General features: G+C 39.8%; 1 protein-coding gene and 2 long non-coding RNA genes across 8 annotated transcripts in view; 2 read left to right on the top strand and 1 right to left on the bottom strand.

Annotated features, from left to right (window-relative positions):
• The window catches only part of LOC111660958 (uncharacterized), a 75,916-nt gene extending 69,788 nt beyond the window's left edge, over nucleotides 1-6,128 (top strand). The window contains exon 6 of the long non-coding RNA XR_002761185.2: nucleotides 5,913-6,128. This is a non-coding gene — a long non-coding RNA (uncharacterized LOC111660958). The remainder of the gene's footprint in view (nucleotides 1-5,912) is intronic.
• Nucleotides 6,129-6,718: 590 nt separating this feature from the next.
• slc4a4a (solute carrier family 4 member 4a) overlaps nucleotides 6,719-21,261 on the bottom strand; it is a 53,982-nt gene continuing 39,439 nt past the window's right edge. For 4 of the 6 annotated variants that reach the window (XM_023414408.2, XM_023414407.2, XM_087176073.1 and 1 more), the window contains 13 exons: nucleotides 20,738-21,012; nucleotides 19,738-19,808; nucleotides 19,097-19,282; nucleotides 18,837-18,950; nucleotides 18,413-18,574; nucleotides 17,049-17,227; nucleotides 16,095-16,167; nucleotides 15,763-15,831; nucleotides 15,347-15,520; nucleotides 14,677-14,838; nucleotides 13,295-13,388; nucleotides 11,727-11,806; nucleotides 9,329-9,417 (listed from right to left, as the gene is read on the bottom strand). In XM_023414408.2, the coding sequence (XP_023270176.1) occupies nucleotides 11,763-11,806; nucleotides 13,295-13,388; nucleotides 14,677-14,838; nucleotides 15,347-15,520; nucleotides 15,763-15,831; nucleotides 16,095-16,167; nucleotides 17,049-17,227; nucleotides 18,413-18,574; nucleotides 18,837-18,950; nucleotides 19,097-19,282; nucleotides 19,738-19,808; nucleotides 20,738-21,012 (1,603 nt within the window). In that variant the 3' untranslated portion in view covers nucleotides 9,329-9,417; nucleotides 11,727-11,762. Of the gene's footprint in view, nucleotides 9,418-11,726; nucleotides 11,807-13,294; nucleotides 13,389-14,676; nucleotides 14,839-15,346; nucleotides 15,521-15,762; nucleotides 15,832-16,094; nucleotides 16,168-17,048; nucleotides 17,228-18,412; nucleotides 18,575-18,836; nucleotides 18,951-19,096; nucleotides 19,283-19,737; nucleotides 19,809-20,737; nucleotides 21,013-21,261 lie in introns of all 6 variants that reach the window. The other 2 variants (XM_087176072.1, XM_023414403.2) reach the window with 2 other exon arrangements.
• On the top strand, nucleotides 14,823-21,078 carry LOC147818688 (uncharacterized). Its single transcript, XR_015437742.1, has 4 exons — nucleotides 14,823-14,863; nucleotides 15,136-17,212; nucleotides 18,419-18,581; nucleotides 19,041-21,078. It is a non-coding gene; the product is annotated as an uncharacterized LOC147818688 (long non-coding RNA).

Here is a 21,261-nt window from a genome sequence, read left to right on the forward strand (position 1 = left end):
GCAGGCAACACTTCAAACCTGTCGAAACATTTAAAGGACAACCGTGCGGACTTGTTCCGAGACTTCAGTCAAGAACGACAGGTGATAATGTTGTTCACCAGTTCACTGCACTGTAATGTCAATGAAAGAAGTACAAAGCCCCTCCCAGCCCAGTAGTAAACCTACAGTAGCCTGCAAACAGAGAGCTAAAACATGTCCATGGTTAATAAATGCATTAAAAAATATATTTTTAAAAATTAAATTACATTCTTTAAATATTTAAATAACCCATTAAGGCAATACATAATATAATGAAATATTTTTTACAAAAAGTATCGAAAAATATCGAAATACATATTGGTATCGGTATCGAAACAGAAATTTGGTATCGTGACAACCCTAGTGTGATCTAGAGATGTGGCGTCTCGACTATTTTTCACACGTGACATTTGCAGTTCCCATCAAAAATAGACAGAGAAAAGTCCTGTTGACATCACACCAGCAACATTATGTAAAGCTGACACCTTTCACCAGTTTAAAAGTCTAGGCTGAATATGAATATGAAACCAACATGGAAAAAAAATATATATATTGTATTTTTAATCATTTTGGCAGCTGCATGTGGAGACAGTGGCATTTTAGTGACATTTTCTGGCATAAATTAATTCTCAAAAGGCATCTCTCCTTGACTCTACCTCCCTCATTCAAAATGGCCGCCACTTTCTCCAACTGTTTAGGGGAGTTTGTTTGCTGAATCTGCTTAATCTGCTAGTGTGTTTTGTCAGAGTTGATGATGGTGTTGTTTGTGGTAGCATAGGCAAGATGAAGAAAATAGTCGTGGTGTGAGGAGCAGTGATGGCTGGCATTAGGGGAGTGACTCTGGGACGCCAGTGATCACTGTCTAGCCTCCTGGAGGTGTCGTGGGACCAACTAGACGAAACACTGGTGAAAGGAGGTTCCCACCTGATGACCCCAAAGACATGTTAGTTATCACTGCTCATTAGTCTATATAGCTAAATTAATAGTTATCATAGGACATGTTAAGCTTAGGGAGCTATTCACTGAGTCTGGTCCATTTTCTGTAGCACAAGCTTCTTGTGTTTATCTTAAATGAATAATGAAAAGAAATGCAACATTCAAGTAGCCTGCAAACTGTGTAAAATCATAGAGCTGGTACATGCAATGCAGGTGGTGTGTTCCCAGTGCTAGTCATCACCACAGCTTTATAATCTTGACTCTGGACCACGTGCTGTCACCATGTGTCGCATCAGTCCAGTCAAGACAGAATGTGAATGTTCTGTTTTTCTGTTTTGTTGTTTTGACAATGACCTAGAATGACAAAGTAGATTCTGAGCATATCAGCTAGGATTGGTAATAAAACACCGTGTGGGTCCTCTCTCCCTCGTCCTCAGAGCCCCATCTGGGTTCACTGGACGAGGTGAATATCTGTGCATCCAGCCAGGCTCGAAAAACCTTGTGTCAACGCGCTCGGACGCCGTCGCGGCTATGAGGTGTATGAACACAGTAAACGCTCGTGTTGTCGTGCTCAACAAAGTGATTGTTTCACAGAGTCGGTGGTGAAGGGATCGGGAGCAAAGAGAGGTTTCTTCACAGGTGAGCAGACAAACTGCACAGCCTCCTCTCCATCTGTCCGAGATCACACAACCAGACTTCATCAGCTGAGATGTAACGGCCGTGTTTACCTGAGCCCATTAGGTGTGGAGTTATGCAACATTTCTCTGGGGGCAGAGCTGCTTTAATCTGGATTATCGGAAAAAAATATTAGTGGGAGCTGAAGAAACTTTGTTTTTTTTTTTTTGTTTTTGGTTGAGTAATTTTTCAGCTTGTTGAGTATTACCAGCCTAAGGTCTCATGAAAGTGTTTGTTGCTCTGAGGTCAGCTGGGTTGGCTGCTGGTTTGTAGCTAGTGTGCATTTTGAGTGTTTTGCAACAACACAACTTCCACGCTTCAAGGTTTTGTCAGTTGTGGAAAAGCTGCTCACATATAAATGTAGTTTCTCGCTGGGAGCCAGTGGTGGTGATTGTTGCTTGACAAGACCTTCGGCCATCATTGTCTTTATAACACACCAGGTTATCATACGTCCTCTGAGCAGCGCTACGTCTTCAGGGCAGATTGGAGACTACAGTGAGTCGCTATTGGAAAGTGGCGAGACGGGTCGTGGCTAGCTGGTTAGCATGCTAACTTCAGCAGAAGACAAAGCGTTATAGAGAGAGATATAGAATTAACACTGCTGTTGCTTTTCACCACTGGAGAACTTGCAGCTGTTAATGCTAATGTTAGCTATTAAGCAATAGCAAAACTTACAGTTAAAATATTGCACGAAGAAATTCAGTAGTTGCTTCTAAATTATATTGAAGTGGAAGTATAAAGCAGCATAAAGTGGAATTACTCAAGTAAAGTACAAGTAGCTAAGAGTCGTCATTATATACAGTACTTACTAAATGTATGTCCTTACTTTCACCTCGACATTTAAAGGCTAACATTGGCAAAATTCATCTCTCTGTACTTTCCAAAATCCTGCTGGAGAGATGTAACAGGCTTTGGATACGAAAATCATAAAATATCGACAATGTCTATTTTAATATATTGCAGGTCCTAACTACACATAAAATTTTATTACAAATTTATTTTATGTAACGTAAAGGTCTGAAAAGACAAAATTTTCAGCTCATTTGTAACAAGGGCATCTTACTTACTTGGCAGTTTCCATGGTAGAAAAGTCTCCGAGGGGGGGGGGGGGGTCTGCTGTTCCACTGTCCATCTGTGCGCTCAGTATGTTTCTACAACTCTTATTACTGCTCAAATATGGCAGAAATAAGCCTCTGACTCAGTCTCGTGAGAGTCTGCCAAGTTCTCGTTTTCTTTTTCTCTTCTCTCTGACTAGAAAACTTTTTCCTTTGCACCTTCTTCCCTTGTTGTGTGTCACTGAGGAGTCTTTGTCAAAGTGTAGATGATTTATTCTGCTGTTTAAAGTTGTTTGCATATTTGCCCAGAGCTGAGTAGTAGGCTGTTTGTTTTCTTCTTAGTTGGTACACATTAGTCAGCTAATGCTGTGCGCCTGGCATGCAGGCTGTGTTTGCCTGTGTACGTTAATTGCAACCCACTTTGCTTGTGTTTGTGTTTGTTTTGAACGCTTCACATTAAGTGGCATTAGTATGAAAAATGAGTATGAACATTTGCAAACTCTAAACCTCGAGTTTTAAGTGGTTGGCTTCTGTTTTGTGATCATTGTGTTGTAGCTTATAGTTTTAGTCTGAAGCCTTTGTGTATTTGTGTGATGCGTGTGACACTCAGGAGAAACTTAAGTACCATTTATGGGCACTTGTACGGTGGCCCTGAGAGTTCAATGCACTGCATCACAGACACATGCAGACAGACAAAACACAAGGAAATTCAGCAACATCTTCATCAGCAACACAAGCAACATTTTACTGCTGGATTTACCTTCTTTATTTACAGATAGCTGGATTTTCCAATGGTTCCCAACCTAGGGGTGGGGTCCCGCTAAAAGGTAAATTTGAGGGGCTTGAGTTGAGGTTTATAACGATTATTATTATATTGATTAATTATTGATTAATCGATCTGTTGTATGATTTCAGAAGTTTTATAGTGTTTATAATTTACAGTACATTACTTTGACCTAATACAAGCTATTAGGCTTCAAGGGTTTACATTTAGACATGGCACTATTACTTGTTTTACACACACACACACACATACACACATTCAGTCTCATGTTTGAAGTTAACTGAACAATGCCGAACTGAAATAATAAGTTCATTAATCCATCAATCAGAAAATCATTGAATCAGTTATATTATAAATTAAAATACAGAGCAAGTGTCATCTGAGCAAAAGAAACAAAATGTAAAACCATTCAGGGCAGGGGGGGATCAGTCTGCCACTAAAGTGAGAATCAAATCAAGGCTGAATCTGATTTCCAAAAGTGAACACTTGTCCTTAAAAACTTTTTCCTTAAACTGATCAAAATCCCTCAGTGGGAATTCTGTTGAGGACACTTAACAAAATATCTGTGCTTTTCACATTCTGCCTTTTTATCACATTTTGTCAATAAAGCTTTCAGCTGCTGTTGACATCGTTGTGACGTCTTTGTCGTTTTTCTTGTAGGTAAATAAAAATCACAAAACACTGAAAAACCCACAAAATAGCATCAGAACAACAACGTGATGTTGTTGTTTGATCTGTTGGTGTTGGAGTGAGTTCTTACAGCAGTGACGCCGCATGACGTCAGCGGGCGAACACAGTATTTGGGGCGCTGTGGATCACAGCTGCAGCTCTGTGATTATTCACGGTGTTGAGACGCAGCAGCTTAATGATACGGTTCATATCTGTTCAGTTTATATTCGTTGTCAGTGGGAAAATCTTTCTCTTGTATTGTCTCCTTCTCTTCTTTGCTCTGTCATTTGTGATTATTATCTTTTACTTTCATTCCTTTTTTCATTCATCAGTGGCCAAGTGTCAACTCATGCCTCCTCCATGACTCCTACAGCACGCCCCCTGTGATAATTATACAGTTTAATTAATAAAATACACTCTGTACAGGCCAATCACAGTCTTTTAAGTGCAGAAGTTAAATGGTAAACCTGTAGTTTGTCTTTTTTGGCAGGTGAACCTTTAAAAGGATTTTAATGGCCACTTGTGATCCCTCATCACCTGTAATAATTCACAGGATGAATAAAAGAGGAAGTCTCAGCTGGTATTACTGTAAATTATAAGAAAGGGCAGATGCAATTTGCTACTGGAAATGGAAATGTAGAGAGAGTTAGTGGTTATAGTTGTTATGTACCTGCCCTCTGCACTGGTACTGGCCTTTCTTGGAAATAAATAAAACATTTTAAAAAATCAACAGCTAAATATCAGCAAAGTTTAAGGAAAGTCTGCAAGAAAAATACAGGATCCGTAGATTAAAGTGTTACAGCTAACTAGCAGTAAACACAAACTACAGAGGGTGGACAAATTAAAGCTTTGACCTCAGCACTGGGATGGGTACTTGTACACTGTATGTGTGCATGTTCAGTTTCTGTCAGTAGTATTGGTGGTGGTAGTGGTACATATTGTGGTAACAGTAGTGTTGGTGTTAGTAGTACAGTACTAGTACAGTTGTTGGTAATGGTACAAGTACAGCGATGAAAGTGATACAGTTTGAAGTAGTAGTTAACAATGGTAGTGGTAGTAGTACATGTGGTGGTACTAGCAGTAGTGATGTTAGTAGTACAGTCGTAGTGCTGCTGGTGGTAGTTGTAGCAGCAATAGTAGTTCTCAATGTATTGCTCTTTTTTTTTCTCACATACACACACACACACTCTGTATCTGTCCTCCACAGCTCTTGTTCGTCCTCTAGTGGAAACAAAGAGCAGTCACCTTCATACAGGTCACGTTTTCATGTCATTAACTTGGTCATTTTGTTTTGTAATTTACTGATCTGTAATTGGGTATCTGCTAATGAACTGGGAAGCTCCTGATTAGACATAGAAGTGAAATGACATCAACAAATTCACCATCACTGCTTTGATTTGTGTGTTTCGTTTTTGTGGTAGGTTTAAAATGTTACGTTGTACTTCTGCTACACAGATATCTAGATTTTTCGAAGTATCTACTTCAGCTTTTCCTACCTTCAGACAAAAGTACACATTAAACTAGTAGTTAACCTCCTGCCAATAGTACTTGACTCTTGAACCCTGCAGCACAGACTGACCTGAGGACGAGTAGCAGCAGCAGCAGCAGTAGAAGTAGAAGTAGTACTTGTGGTAGTGGCAGAAATAGGAGTAGCACTGGCACTAGTGGTACGTGGTAGTACACTGTATGTATGTATTTTCAGAATGTGGTAGTAGTAATAGTATTTCTCCAGCCTGAAGGGATTTCATTGAGGTAACTGAACCTCTCGTCTGCAGGTTGTGATGCTGCTGCTCTGACACTAGAGGGAGCTACTGACCCAGAAACCATGAGGAACGTCATCTGCTCATCAGGAAGCAGTGAGTAGTATTATATTCTTCTATGTTGCCAAGTGATGTGTGGAGATAAAAGAAAAAATATAATTAGAGATTTGAAATGCTACAATGATTGTTCACATTATTGATTAATTAGTCTTTAATATATTTGAATCTAGTAAAAAAAAAAAAAAAATGACCATCAGTTTTCTAAAGTCCAAGGTGACATATTGTTTTGTAGTAAGAAATGTGAAAATATTCAGTTAACTGTGATTAAACTGAGACCCGACAAATAATCATTTGGTCCATAAAAAAAAAGAATTTCCTAAAACTCAAGTTGATGTATCCAAATAGTTTTTGTCCAATCACCAGTCCTAAACACTAATTCTTAATTGATTTACTGTCACCTAAGTAAAAGGAACAAAAACATTGGAACTCAGGATTGTTTGGAATTTTTGCTTAAACGATCGACTGATCATCTCAGCTCCATCAGTTACCTAATTTATTCTTTTCTTATTTCATATAATGGTAACAGTTTATTATCCCTCTTTAGCATTTATAAATACAATATAAGATTTTTTTTATAAATGATTTGTAACACACTATAATGCAGATATAAGGACATTTTACAAGTTAATGTACAATATTTGTCAACAATCAGCTTCTCCCATGAAAATATATTTTATTACAACTGTGTTTTAAAATTTGGTATAAACGGTTCATTAAATGGCGGAAAGTGTAAAGCGTTTCCCAAAAAAGGCAGCACACCATCACTGTCTGATATTTCTGTTTATTTTCAATATACATTTCATTTGAAAAATATAAATTCTAAAATAAACAATTTCACCTGTTTCTAAAAATTCACAAAAAGTTAATCCAAAAAAAAAAAAAAGTATCAGTATTTCATACGCTATAATTAACATCATTAACAAGTTTTTGATTTCATGTTGCAGATTTTTGTCTGACATGCTTACACAGTATGACACACTTTACACTAACAACTCCCCACATAACATGACCCAGACACGTTCGGCTGTTGACGGCTAAAAAACACTGATGTACAAAGTTACTTCGGCTGATGGACTGAAACAAACGGACAAAAACAAATTCAACACACTGACCAGTGGTGGTACAAAGTAACTTGCTGCGTTTTGGTTTCGAGCCGACATGCCTTTATGTACAGGATTTACAGAGGAAGAAGGCGGCTCATTTATCACACAGTTTAATTGTGTTTCTGTAGTGGTGCTGAGGACGGCGTGGACTTCAAATCGAATCCGTGACCCACTGAGACCTAAAAATCAAAGTGAGAAAGCGCTTCAGTTTGCCTGTCAGAGATACAGTGGGGATACGGTGATGATGAACAGTGCTAAAGAAGCCACACTTTGTTCTGTAGGTAATACTGGCCAATACAAGTCAAGCTGTCCAATCTGAGGGGCTTTATTTTTTTCTCTATGTGACTTTGGACTCACTGGCCGCTCTGTAGGGAATGCTGTGAAGTTTTAGCAAGTCTATCACATGGCATATATGTTGCGTAAATCACTGTTATCATCCCTCCTGTTCATACTGGCCATGAAACAGTCCCTTCTTGGTGCGACTACACTGGGGGACAAAATGCACTCCTGAATTCAGCTGTTAGACGGAGGAAGTTATGGTCTTTGTGGTACAGAGGCGTTTGCTCACTGAGCTGCAGCGCAGGGACACGTCCTGTTAGTTTCATGTAGTTTTGCTGAACTCGACACTCGTGATTAACTTGTTTTTTTGTTTGTCTGGATCTGTTGTCATAGCGACAAGTCCTCAAGCCCAAACGGCAGGTTTATTCAGTTAGTAAAATGCTTTTTAATGCAAAACGAGCACTGTGGATTATAACCTGATTTCTCAAAAATCAATATATTGTCTGTGTATTGTAGACTTTTTTTTTTGCAACACAAACATCTTGATATGGATTTCTTAGGTTTATTATTTTTGTTTTTTTAAATGATGATGTTGAAAAATAACTTGTCAGTGCCCCCTGCTGGAAGAGCTGTGAACTACAAGTGATCTCAGATATAGTTGTGCATTTCTGTTGTGAGCTACATCAGCTGATATTCTGTCCCCCGTGTCTGACACTGGAGTCACACGACAAAGGGCTCACTTTGCCAGGAGGAATAAGTACAGTGACCAGTCGCCGCCTCAATGTACACACGGGCATGTGAATATTCTGTCAAGATGGACTTGAAAAAAAAAATCCAAATCTGTCCTTTTAATACACAAAACAAAATGAAACGTGTTTCCATTTTCACATCAGATAATTCCAACAGCAGCTGAGACAAAAAGAAACGAGCCCGTCCCACTGCATGAGGCTTACATGGATTTGATTCCCTTCTCATATTGTTACGATAAGAATTTCAGTCTGGATCAATCTCTTATAAGCCACTTAGGTAAAGCACAAGTAATTATGATATGAACTCCTAATTAGAGTTTAAGTTTGGCTGAGGAAAATCAGATGATTATGTATCGCTGAACTGTTTTCTACCCACAAAGAAAAAAAATGACATAAGAAAAGGTTACCAACATACACACACAACATAATCATAAAAAAAAAAAAGATAGACACGTTTGATTTAATTTAAACAAGTAACAAAAGTTTTGAATTGAACATGTGAAAGAAAGATTCAGAAAATTAGAAAGAGAAGGTGAAGCAATCAAAACTGCATCAAAAAGTGATGATAAAAATATTCATCTCATCTGCACATACAAATATGCATTGTTAATTAACTGTTAATTTACTTAAAATATCTATTTGCACACATTTCCTTCACAAGCTATAATACAGTGAATCTCTTGAATCATTTCATCTCTGCAAGAAGCCAGAGAGAAAATATCAAAACCCCATGCTGCGTCAAAAATCAACATGTTGCATTTGTTCATAATAAGCATTGAATCTAAAACAAGAGGTAGAGCTATAAAAACATAATTTTCCTGCTACAGGAAAATGTTATTAGAGTAATTTGATTTATATAAAAATTCAGACAGATGATATTTATATATATTTATATAAAAAGAGCAGGGAGGGCACTCCATCACTCCATGCATGGTCAGAGAGCTGCAGCATTTTACTGTTGATCAGCGGTATGTGGCAGGAGCTGAACAGAAGAGTAAGTAAGGAGTTACATTTAACTGTGTTCAAGTCAGACACAAAGACTGTTTACTGTGGAGCTGTGGGACAAAGACCACGAGAAGATAGTGAGGAAAGAAATGGTTTTAAAACTGTTCCATTAATAGAAAAAAAAAAAAGACAGTATTTTTAATATTAAGTGAGTAAAAGACAGAGAGAGTTGTGTTGCGGATGCTGCAGGATTCGCCCGACGGTGGTTCAGTGCTCTACAGAGATGTTTCAGATCCTCTGCTCTTCCAGTAGAATGAATTATCATCGTCTGGGTCCATGTCTATTCTAATCTGAGGCACAGACTTCAGCGGACTCATCTCAGGGCTGAAATACAAACACGTCTATTGTTAGGATGTAGTGTAACAAGTGGTGGAGCAAATATTCAGATGCCTACTTTAAGTAAGGAGGAGCAAATACCACACCATAAAAGTACTTCATCACAAGTAAACGTCCTGCATTCAAAATGTACTTTAACTATAAAAGTAAAAATACCCATTATGTTGAGTGGACCTTTGTTAGATTAAGTTGTACCATGATGGTTTTATGACTTTTTTTTTGACACACTATGTATAAGAGAGTCATAGTATAGTAAAGTATGTATAACTATACTATGACTTTATGCCTTATTATACTATGTATAAGAGAGTCATAAAAGGGCATAAAGTCATAGTATAGTAAGGCATTAAAAAGTATATAACTATACTATGTATAAGGAAAAAAGTCATACTATGATGTTTCTATGACATAGTACAGAGAGGTATTAGAATATATATATATATATATATATATATATAAAACTACACTATGATATTTTTATGCCTTGTTGCGTCTCTACCAATGTTCAGACCAAAGCTACGCCTTTGGTCATCACACATTAGATCTTGTGGTGAGAGCCATTTTTCTATATCATTAATTTTTTGTCCAATTGGAAATGACGAAACAATTTAAATCAGACTTCAAACACCTCACTACATCATCATGAAACTAAATAGCTCACTGGTTACTTTCATCATTGATTTATCCATCTAATATTTTCTTAATTAATCAATTAAAATATCAGACAATAGAGAAAAATGCCTGCCAACAGTCCAAACAACACAAAGCAGTTCAGTAACAAAGAGAAACATGAAACAAGCTGATTTTTGGCTCTTCTGCGTAAAAAAATGACAAGTAAGTTTGTGTCGACTGACTAACCCATTAATCGACTAATTATTGCAGCTGTACACATTAAAACATCGTGTTTGGTCTCTGGAGGCTCTGCAGATATACACCCAGTCAACATGGTTTGATGGTTGCTGAGGTCATCTGAGCTCAAAGCAATTTGGCTTCAGTCTTAGTGGGACAGGATTAGTTTTGTGGGTGGGGGGGGGCATCACTGTGATTCATGCCCAGTCCAATGTCACTGACTCTAATGGACACGTGTCCAAACCACTGATATGCCTCTTGACTCTAAAGTAACATTTACAAGTAACAGGAAAAGAGAGCAGGTCTGTTTCTCCATCAGCGTGGAGCCGCTTTAAACTCGTGTCCCTGTCAATACTGGATAAATGTGTGAGTCAAGGGAATGAAAAACAGCTGAAGACACGTTTTTGGTTAAGTGCACAAGTGAAATGTTTTTTTACTGAGTCACTGGTCATGTGTAGCCGAAGACCAAAAAAACTCTCGTAAGTTGTTTGTTGACATCACAGATGTCCTGTGATCACAGCTGCTTTTCACACATTGTCCCGAACACTAATCCTCTTTCGTCGTCACTGTTACGCAGTTGTAGAGCACACGGGGTCGCACAGATCCTGGTCATGATGAGAGGTTGCGGACATGATGGAGAAATATAATCTCTTTTGTCGGCATCGTAACCGTCGCTGTAAATATTTGCCCAAAAAACAAGGCTTGTTCTGCCCCTTTAAGACTGATTGTGTCCTCTAAAGCTCATTTCATCACGCAACATACACCAGTAATGGTAACAAGGTCAATACAGACGCAAAGGCTCTGCTATTTTTAGACCATTATTACAACTGTAACTGTTTCTTGTTCTTTTTGTCTGAGTTCAGTCTCTAACTGGAGTGGAACTGTAGGTTCTTTTACATTGTCATTTGATACATGGCTATTATTAAAACATGCACTATAAATACCTTTAGTTGATGTTGTATGAATTTGTAATTCAGCGGGTTGTGCACTTTTCATCTGAATGTATATAAACAATAATGGTAGATGTTACCCCCCGTGTGTGTCCTCTCAGTTCCTGTCAGCTTTCGACAAAGCCAAAAAACATAAAAGAAGCAAAAGAACAACAGATCTCCTGGCTGAACAACAAGTCCAGAGAGCGAGGCAGGACATCAGAGAGCAGACATCTGAGCTGAAATGTGGCGCCTCTGCTAGCCACTGAAAAAAAGATGCAGTTTAACCATAGGTAAGCTAATTAGCCTAGCTGACCTTTAAAGTTCAGACTTACATTATATGTTAGCTAGTTAGCTCGCCTTCTGACCTTCTGCGACCTTTGATTCTACGGTCATGAATAAAGTAAAAAAGTAATCAGTGCCAGTTGTATTTGTGGCTATCAGCTTCCAGTCTGCACATGACACCTGTTCCCCTCACTCTCTCGTGCACACAAACACACACGCACACACACGTCTAACCTGGACAAGCAGTTGGACTTGTAGTAGCGAAGCTGCTCAGCACGATGTGTGTCGGTCAAGGAATGAAGTGGACTTGTCTCCTGTGGAAGGAGAAGAAAGAAAAGCCCTTAGATGTTTTCTCTGACTCACACTTTAAGGTTTCACATCCATTCAGACCAGTGACTTGAAGCCGAACATGACAGCAGCTGATTTCAGAGAGGACTGACGACCTGCACACTCTCCTACGCTGTCTATTTAAATTCAGTGTGTTAAGTTTTTGACAATGTCTCTTATAAATAGCAACAAGAAGTGTTTATAAAAATCTTAAGAACAAAAGGTTTAAGGATTGTTGTCAGTAGCAACTAGATCAAAAGGAACACAACGTCCCATGCAAGGGCGAAACAAACTGTATTTGGACATATCTTATTAAAAATACACTTTTTTTATCATGAACCACCAAAAATTAACAAAGTGTTCCTAAAATAATTTGATTTAATATAGTAAATATGAATTTGTTCTAACGTTAACTGTTGTCTACACTACATAATTTTGCATTAATGAAATAAAGTCTAGTGTCATCTTCTTAGATCAGACGTCATGAAGTACTTCACAATAAAAGACCAAGCAAATAGAGACACGGTATGAAAATAAATGAAATAAAAATAGATGAAAGGCAAAAGTCAGATGTAGGTGTGCGAATTATCAGGTGTATATATGTTTTAAACAACCTTAAGCCTCTGAGGCGGACGGATGTTTCTATTGTTACCTTAGCGATGATACAGTGTAGAAATATGGTTTAAATGTTAGAATCTGTTGACTCTACACTTTCCGTTTGATATTCTTGCGAGATTGTACATGCTGATAGGCGGAGCTAGAAGGCCTCCAAGCAGGCCTCTAAAATTTAGTTAAAGTAGAGTGACAACACTTTTAATTTTAAACATTTATTATGCATTTATCACTGTTTTTATGAACCTTTGGTAAACCCATTTCAAGCACCAAAACAATTCAGCCACATCAGTAAAGGTTTGTTTGCACAGTGCAAAGAGGGGCCTCACAGAAAGAGCTGAGATTGTTCTGAAAATTTCGATATAAAACATTTGGGTATTAATTTATAAGCAAATACCGGAAGAAATAATGTAGAAAATATCCTTAGACCTCAGAGAGTTACAACCTTTGTTCTCAACAAGGTGCAAATCGACCAAAACCCTTGAAAAAGCATGAAATCACAACAAAAACAGGTGAAATTAATTCAAATCATGAACTGAAGAGAAAATAGATTCAGAAGAAATCATTGAAGTGGCATGAAGAGAAAAGCAAAAATTAGTGGAGGAAAAAAAAAGTTACTTTCGTGCAGGTTTTGGAAAATAACATGAAGGATTCAGAGAGAGAAGCAAACAGGAGAAAAAAACATGTTAGTATCATGCAGTTAAAACCAAGAAAGGAGTGTGAGAGAAACATGCAACAACAGTGTCGACTCTTTAGTGACAGGAGACGTCATCAGAGAGACTGGGTGAGGAAGCAGAGCAGGAGTCAGGCAGGACGAAGAGGAGTTTCTCCTCCAGCTCTGCAGGGGGTTTGAGTCTACTCACTGTCACAGGCCTTATCACCTAAGAAGGGCTCCTGCTCCATCATGTCCATGGGGATTTTAATGCTGGGAACATTCTCATTGTAAGGATAGTCAGACTGTTGGAGAGAGGAAAAACACATCTGAGACTGGACCACACACACACACACGCACACGCACACACACACACACTCCCTAGCCCTTTCTGTTAAGGGAACATTCACTGAAAAGTAACAAACTGCTGATTACATAACAGCTTGTGGTGATGCATCCTGAAACCCTGGGACCATCTTACACTTCTGCTGGTTCCCAGAGGTAAATGAGATAATGTCACATAACATTGAAGAGATTTCTGGTGAAGCGAGAGTGAACTTAGACTGAGTTGGAAAACATGATATCTGATAATGCTTCTTTCAGGAGCATTCGTACTTCAGTTTGTGTTGATGTGAAGCTTCAGCAGGGACTGGCTCACTTCAACCAGACTGGGCAGGATATACAGTATGTAACTGACCAGAAGCATCACACACTGGGAGCTCTGTCCTGAAACTTAAAACTAAGAAAACACACCAGCTCTTCTTCAGGTGTTTTTGCTAAATTATCCATTGAAATTTGGCCCGGCAACTGATGTCATTTATAACTGAGAGAGATGAGTCTCATCATCATCATCATCATCTAAACCACTTCAGAAACCTGTCGCTCCCACATGGAGGTCGTCTTGAGTCCAAAGTTATGGATCTAGATTATAGGGTTTTAAAGGTTTCACCAAGTTTAATTTAATTTTTCTATGTTGCATTAAAAGGGTCAGTGTAAATGTAATGCTTGTTACAGTCTGACCAAAGTACGATAGTAGGGACAGTATGGACTAGAATTATTGGTTATATCAAATTTTTATTGTTTTTTCTTCACTTCCCAGCAATAAATAATACATGATTTAATTAATTAAGTGTTGTGATCTGGATCTAGATAAGTAGCAAAAATTTTGATGGATGAATGTACCAATTAAAAACGATTCATTCATTTATGTATATTGGAGCCACTGTAACAGCAGCGACAGTGACCGTCTGCAGGTCTGATGGTGCCGACTGCTTTTTAAGACTTTTCGAGGACTACGTTTAAAGAAAACCTCCTCAGACAGAATGCCCTCAAGTCAATAAAAAAAAGACCTGATCCAAAAATGAAAAGAAAATGAAAGAAAGGGACATTCGGAGACCTGGATATTGGTTAGCCAGCGGATAAACTCTCAAATGGTTCATGCTGCTGCCCAGGAAGGAAACTGGGGGTTGGGGACGGGGCTGGAGGTTGCTGATGAGGTTGACAGACTTGGGAAAATGAGGTGTTTGCTTGTTTCTGTGACTTGAGGAAGACACATTGGGGTGAATTGTCACAGGGGGGGATGAAAACACTTACGTCTTCAGCGTCGCTGTCTATGCTGCCCCGTTTTTTCTTCTTCTTCTTCTCGTCCTCTTTCTTCTTCTTGTCCTTCTCTGGGATGATGTCGTCCAGAAAGCTGAGGTCATGCTGGGAGAACATGTAGTCCATCGCTTTTCTGACGGCGACGAGAGCGAGGATCTGAAGGCAGAAGAACGAGAGGTCGGTCAGTCTGATCTTCATTTTAAATTCAGTGAAATGCAGACGCTGGTTTCCAGAGTTAGAACAGCTTCTCCTTTATTTCTCCTGGATCAGTGTGAAACTCAAATCTTTGGGACATTACCGCTCTGTCAAAAAATGTTGCTTGTACTTTATTCAGGATGTAAGAATGTGATGTGCATCTGAACTGGATCTATTATTTATACTTTTTTGACAGTTGTCTCAACCTGTTTATGTTGTAGAGTAACACTGCTCTAATGCTTCCTTCTCTGTTGACAGAGACTTTAATCCATGAGACATTTTCCAGATTCTGGAAAAACATCACAAATGTTTCTTGCCACTGCACAGACCTGGCAGCTGGTCAGTCCCATAATCAAATGATGGAATAATCAATAATCAGATGCAGCCTCAGTAGATACCGAGTGCTGACTGAACAAAAATAACAGTCAAAAATCCTCATTGGTTAAATGTTGATGTTAATGTCCCTCACCATGACAGGGAATATGATGGCAGCCACAGTGGACTTGAGGATCCAGAGCAGAGCCAGGCAAAGGATCTGGATGAAGGTGAAGAGGTGGACCTTCCTGAGGGGAACGTGTCGCAGGTAAACCAGGTCCGGCTGGTGTTTCGCTGGCATCAGAAGCAGCTTGAGACGATCCATAAACTGCAGATACACAGAGGTAGAGATATACATCATATACACGTCAGAGTTACGAGCTAGACGCTGGTTTGACTTGTTTCATCAACACTTTTCTTTGATAAAGAAGGTTCAAATCTCAGAGGTAAGACTCAACACATCAACATCAATAAATGCAACACCATCCTGTTTCGTTTTCGGATTTATTTTGTTCACTTCACACAGCAACTTAATCTTGTAATATTACAGTGGTGAAAAGACGTATTTACCTGCACTCCATTTAGAGACGCAACTCCCATGTACAGGAAGACTCCATACAACACAGGCATGGGGATGAACTGGGGGAAACAGCAGAGAAAAGCACAGAAGTGTAAACTTATTAACACATGCCACAGTCCAAAGACACTGGTATGTGTTCTCTCAAATATGCGGCTGTCACTAAAACAGAGAGAGAATTTATAGCAGATACGATGCACAACTGTCATGCTAATCTAAATTTGTGCCAGAGAGCACACCTTAACAAATACATACAATTAAATAGCATATGTACATTGTATAACAAAGTTACTAACGATACATAATAAGACAAGAAGACGATTACCTTTAGAATAGGAGACATAAAAACAGACAGTCCTGTCAGGATGAACACAAACACACCAGTGACCCTCTGCTCTCTGCAAAACACAAGCAGAGAAAAAAGACGATGATCACAGGAACAAAACTTTGCACGTCTGCCTGATGTAATTTCACGATCTGGACATTTTGACTCTTTTACCTTCAACAATTAAGTCACAGAAAATAAATGGTGAATAATGGTGTTTGTCATTCAGTTTGTCCAAACAAGAGCCAGCATTTCTAGGAAGTGTAAAGTTGGTATAGGTGTTTCAGTGTCTTTGTTAGTTCAGCTTACAGCTGACGCATCAGGAGGCTCGGGAGGACGTCACCAAACAACAACAAAAAACCTCTAAAGACAGGAAGAGAAGTGTCTCTCCCATCTTCTAATGACATGTATGAAAACAGAACATTTTCATATTGACAATTACACACTTTGTTAATCGGAGAGAGAAGAGTAATATTTCTGTCATGTAAAGGAGGTGAAGTTAACATGACATTAATGAACAGCGTTTGACCCGTCAGGTTGAAGAGCCAGCCACTAATCTACTGAGTAAATGTGTTGACTCACAAACCCAATCAGATTATCACAGTTTAGCTCTTTCCCTTTAACAGGAGAGTTTTATGTTTTGGCTCCAGGGTGTGTGTTCATGTGTTTGTTTGAGCGACTAACTACTGACAGTCAAGACAGTGAGCCGAAGAAGAACTTCTGAATGGTGTTTTATAAGTGCCATGAACTTCAACAACAGGTTCACACAACCTCTCCAACAGCTGACATCGCTCCTCCAGATGGGAAGCAGCAGGATACATTTAATTCACTATGAATCTGACTCTCCTACGGTTCAATATTTAACACCATGTGTGTATTTCGTGGATCCAGATGCAGGTGGAAATTTGAAAACATTATCTATTATCTCTACTTTAGGTATTGCACCGGTCTTACCTCACACCCAGGAACTTTGGCTGCTCTCCAGGAGCCGACGTTTCCGTTTCCATCTTCAGACTGTCGATGTGAGCGATGGAGATGACGGTGGCGGCCACATACCACGGCAGACCCATGAAGGAGCAGATCACCAGCAGAACAGCCACCCAGAACAGATCCAGATGGTAACCTGCCCCTTTCTGGTACAGAAAACAAACACAAAAGGTCAAGAAAAGGTCACGTTTGTAGAGAGAGAGAGAGAGAGAGAGAGAGAGAGAGAGAGAGAGAGAGAGAGAGAGAGAGAGAGAGAGAGACAGAGAGACAGAGAGAGAGAGACTAAGAGAGAGAGGAGCAGTTAAATCCCAGTAAATAAATTCATATGGTTTGATCAGACAATCTAAATCCTAAAATAAAGACAACCAGACTTATATCAGAGACAAGCCTCTCTTTTTAATTTCCCTGCTCCCATTAGTTCACACTCAACACTTCCTCCATGTTTACCTGCAGCACTAATCAATACAACCAGCATCACATCAGACATTCCCACTCCACCAAAACAACATTAAAGGTTAATATTTTCCATAGATGTTGTTAATGTGTCTCGCTGTGCTGTGCTAACTTTACTCTCCTCCTCCTCTGTAGAGATTCAGGGAAACACAGACTCAAGCAGAACAGTGTGAGCCTCCTGCAGCTTTACAAACAAACACGTAAAACACTGCTCTCTGACACCGTGTCCACACAGAAAGTTTTTCGGTCGTCTGTCTCGTCGCATCTGACTGAACACATTCGCTACTGATTTAAAATGAGTCCAGCTTGGAACATAACAAGTCGTGTTTTACTCCTGGTATACGCCTGTAAACGCAGCCTGAAGCGTATTATTACACGTTTTGCTCCTTCTGTGGAGATACGGTGCGACTCTGACTGACTCTTTATTCTAACTCATATGATGATTAACGCTGCAGCAGAAGAGCAATTCACTTCTGTTCAGTTCAGTTCAGTGAAACGTTTAAATCGCTTAAATCAAAGAAATCATTGCTCAACTTCAGCAGCGACTGTGAACATTTCAAGTGGCTGCTTTTTTGAACTAAACTGTGTTCAGTCACTCCCATGAAACATCTCTCACTCCCATGAGAAGAATGACAGCCATATTTAGCTACAGTGTGAAGGTAGCCAGTGTCCTGTACAGATTGCAGTTTGATGGGAGAAATGCACGACAGTCCTGACTTCACATAAATCAGGTCAGAGAGACAGAAAGGAGGAGGAAGCCTCACTCTGATTTTTGGTTATAAAGCACATCCTCCCGTGTCTGGTACAAACACTCAACATAAATAACAGCAATGACATTTAGCTGACATACATTTATTACAGTGAGGTTTCTTCTTTACCTTCAGCTTGTGCTCCTTCCTGTTGACGATCACAGCAGTGATCTGCTGGTCCATGAAGACCAGTATGGTGACCAGCAGGGCGGGAAGAGCCGACGCCAGGTAAACCCACCAGGGGTTTCCTCCGAACGGGGGCACAAACCAGCCCCGGTTAGGACTTGTTGGCTATGAGGTACACAGGACACACAGTATTTTCTTTCATAAACATTTACATTACATTATATTTCACCACGGAGGATCTACATTTAATTGCCATTCCTCTGACGACCGAAGCTACTGCCTCAGGTTTTAGTTCATTTCACTTTGGTCTGGAAACTGTAGTGTCTTAAAACTTGCTTTACAAATTTAAATCATCATAGCAAATAATTTTAAATGCAAGGTGGTGAGTTTATTGGAGTCAGGTTTTCTGGGACAGGGAGGGACTCACCTTGAATTCAGTTGGCACAATGAGTTTAGGAGTATCGACTCCGACGAGCATGTCGACTCCACAGAAGATGAGGATGGCCAGGATGATGGCAAAGTCACTGATGAGTTTCCTCACCTGGGCGAAAGGAAACACAGACACTCTGTAATCTGCTGTCCCATTAACAGGTGGGAAACATTTGGAAAACCTAATTTATTTTCTTTCCAGGTGACTTGCTGGGTTAAATCATCTCAGCATGTTCCGTGTCGCAGCGAGCGACTCACAGTGGTGGGGAAGAACGGGCTGGTCTTGAACTTCTTCAGACACATGGAGCAGGTGTAAGTGCCAAAGAACAGGATGAAGGACATGAGGGCGATGTCGGGAACGGAGTCGCAGGCTTTCCCCACCAGCTCCCCTTTGTACTTCAAGCACTCCGTCTTGGTGAGGGACGACCATGTGGCGTTCATTGGCTGCACAGAGGAAACAAACAGCATCGTGAGCAACCAAAGCTGTAACGGATCAAACAGAGGGCTGTAATTGAAGAACTCCTGCGCCAGAGCTGCTGACTGATAACTGTCTCGACTTTCATTGTTTTGGTTTAAAGAGATAAAGACAAGCCAACTTACAGTGTCACAGTAACCTCCAATTGGAAAGAAGTATCTTATCTTATCACACTATCCACTTTTCCTTGTGACATTGTTGAACTTACAAACACAAACGTCTTTTTCACTCTTTATCTCGCCATTTGTGTTTGTCGTGAGATTTGTGACCCAATAACTCAAGTAAACTGGGGAAACATATACAGTTCACTGCAGTATACTGTGTTACAGATGTTACTGAGACAGTAACCAGTAGCACAGACGGTGAATCACAGCAACTATCAATAAGAAGGATTTTGCGTGCAGCAGTGAAACAGGAAACTTACCAGGTCAGTGTTGTTCCAATACCAGACTGCAGTACCTTCTAAAGGATCACCGACGATGTCTGTACTGTTCTCTGCACACACACAGGGAAGCACAACCTCAGTACAAGTTTTTAAACACATACTTACATGTGTGCACTTCGCATGTATACAGATGGGTGTGGTCATGGGGAGGATGTCAACATGTTGACAAGCAGCACGACTCTCTCTAGACAAAACTTATAAACCCATCCTATAACGCCTTACAGCTATAACACTGCTGATTGGTTGTTTTCAAATCCTAGTAAAAGAAAAGTTGTAAAGTGACTATTCAGGGCATCTCACACTCAGACTGTCAGACTTTCACTTTTCTAAGTTCCATTAATATATTAATTAAAGCGTGTGACCGACAGACCGACACTCTCTCCCCAGGACCAAACAGCCAGAGCTTCCTTGACTTGCTGCTTGTGTTACACAACTCTACTGCGATGATATGGCAGCTGCTCGCTCATCACATGTAAACGGCTGCCTCCCCGATATGCTCTGCACATTTCTGTGTGTGTCAGAGAGTGAGATTTTTCAAAGCAGTAGGGGATTACCATAAACTGAGGGCTGCCCCATCCTCCATCAGAGAAGACAATAAAGAGCTCAACAGCTCTTTTTCACGTCTCAAATATCTGCCCCTTTATGCCAAAACAAGACCCCATGAAGCTGCAATCACTCCCTACAACCAACCATGATTGTGCCACCCTTAGAACTACATACTCAACAATGACATCATCACAAACTTCATAACAACCCTCCCTTTAACCCCTCTGATCACATTAAACTGCCATGTTTAAACATGAAATTAAATTAGAGGCAAATACAGTCTGTTGTAAACCGGGATAGTTTTTAGAGAGAGCAGCTCATGAACAGTGACAGTGATTTGTCTCATCGGCATCCGTGGGTGAAACATGCTCAGCTCATTCAGTATGTGGATGACAGTGTCGGCTAAACGCCTCACTCTTAAACTCCACCTCACCTAGAACAGCAGGGGCCATACAGAGGCAGTCGTACTGCGTGACGTAGTCCATCTTAAATTCAGTGTTGATGGGGTAGTGGTGAGCGAGCTTCAGCATCTTCTTGAAGGCATCATAGATGAAGATGAAGCTGATGAGGCAGGAGAAGCCCTCCTCTGTGAACCGGGTGAAGTACTGAACCAGGAAGCTGGCGTCAGTGGCCACGAGCGCCAGACAGAAGAACGCCGACCACAGACCGATCCACAGCCGGAACTCCAGGTAGTCGAAGTGATTGTCTCTGTATTGGTGGGAGGCCAAAAAAAAAAGGACAACCATAATAAATATTCAAAAATCGTAGATGAAATCTTTTTTTATTCTCATTATATTTCCTTGATTTTATTTTACATCATTGACATTTTTTTCCTCCTTAAATCTATTTATTGTTGAAACATAACTTCTTTTTTTCTTTTTTAAATCTCTTTCATCTCATAATCTCAGTTTTAGGAAGCATAACTTATAAAAATAATCACTTCATATGGTGCAAATT

This window comes from Seriola lalandi, unplaced genomic scaffold, assembly GCF_002814215.2.
Source record: "Seriola lalandi dorsalis isolate HSWRI2012SDOR001 ecotype SW California unplaced genomic scaffold, Sedor1 jcf7180002054524, whole genome shotgun sequence".
NCBI lineage: Eukaryota > Metazoa > Chordata > Actinopteri > Carangiformes > Carangidae > Seriola > Seriola lalandi.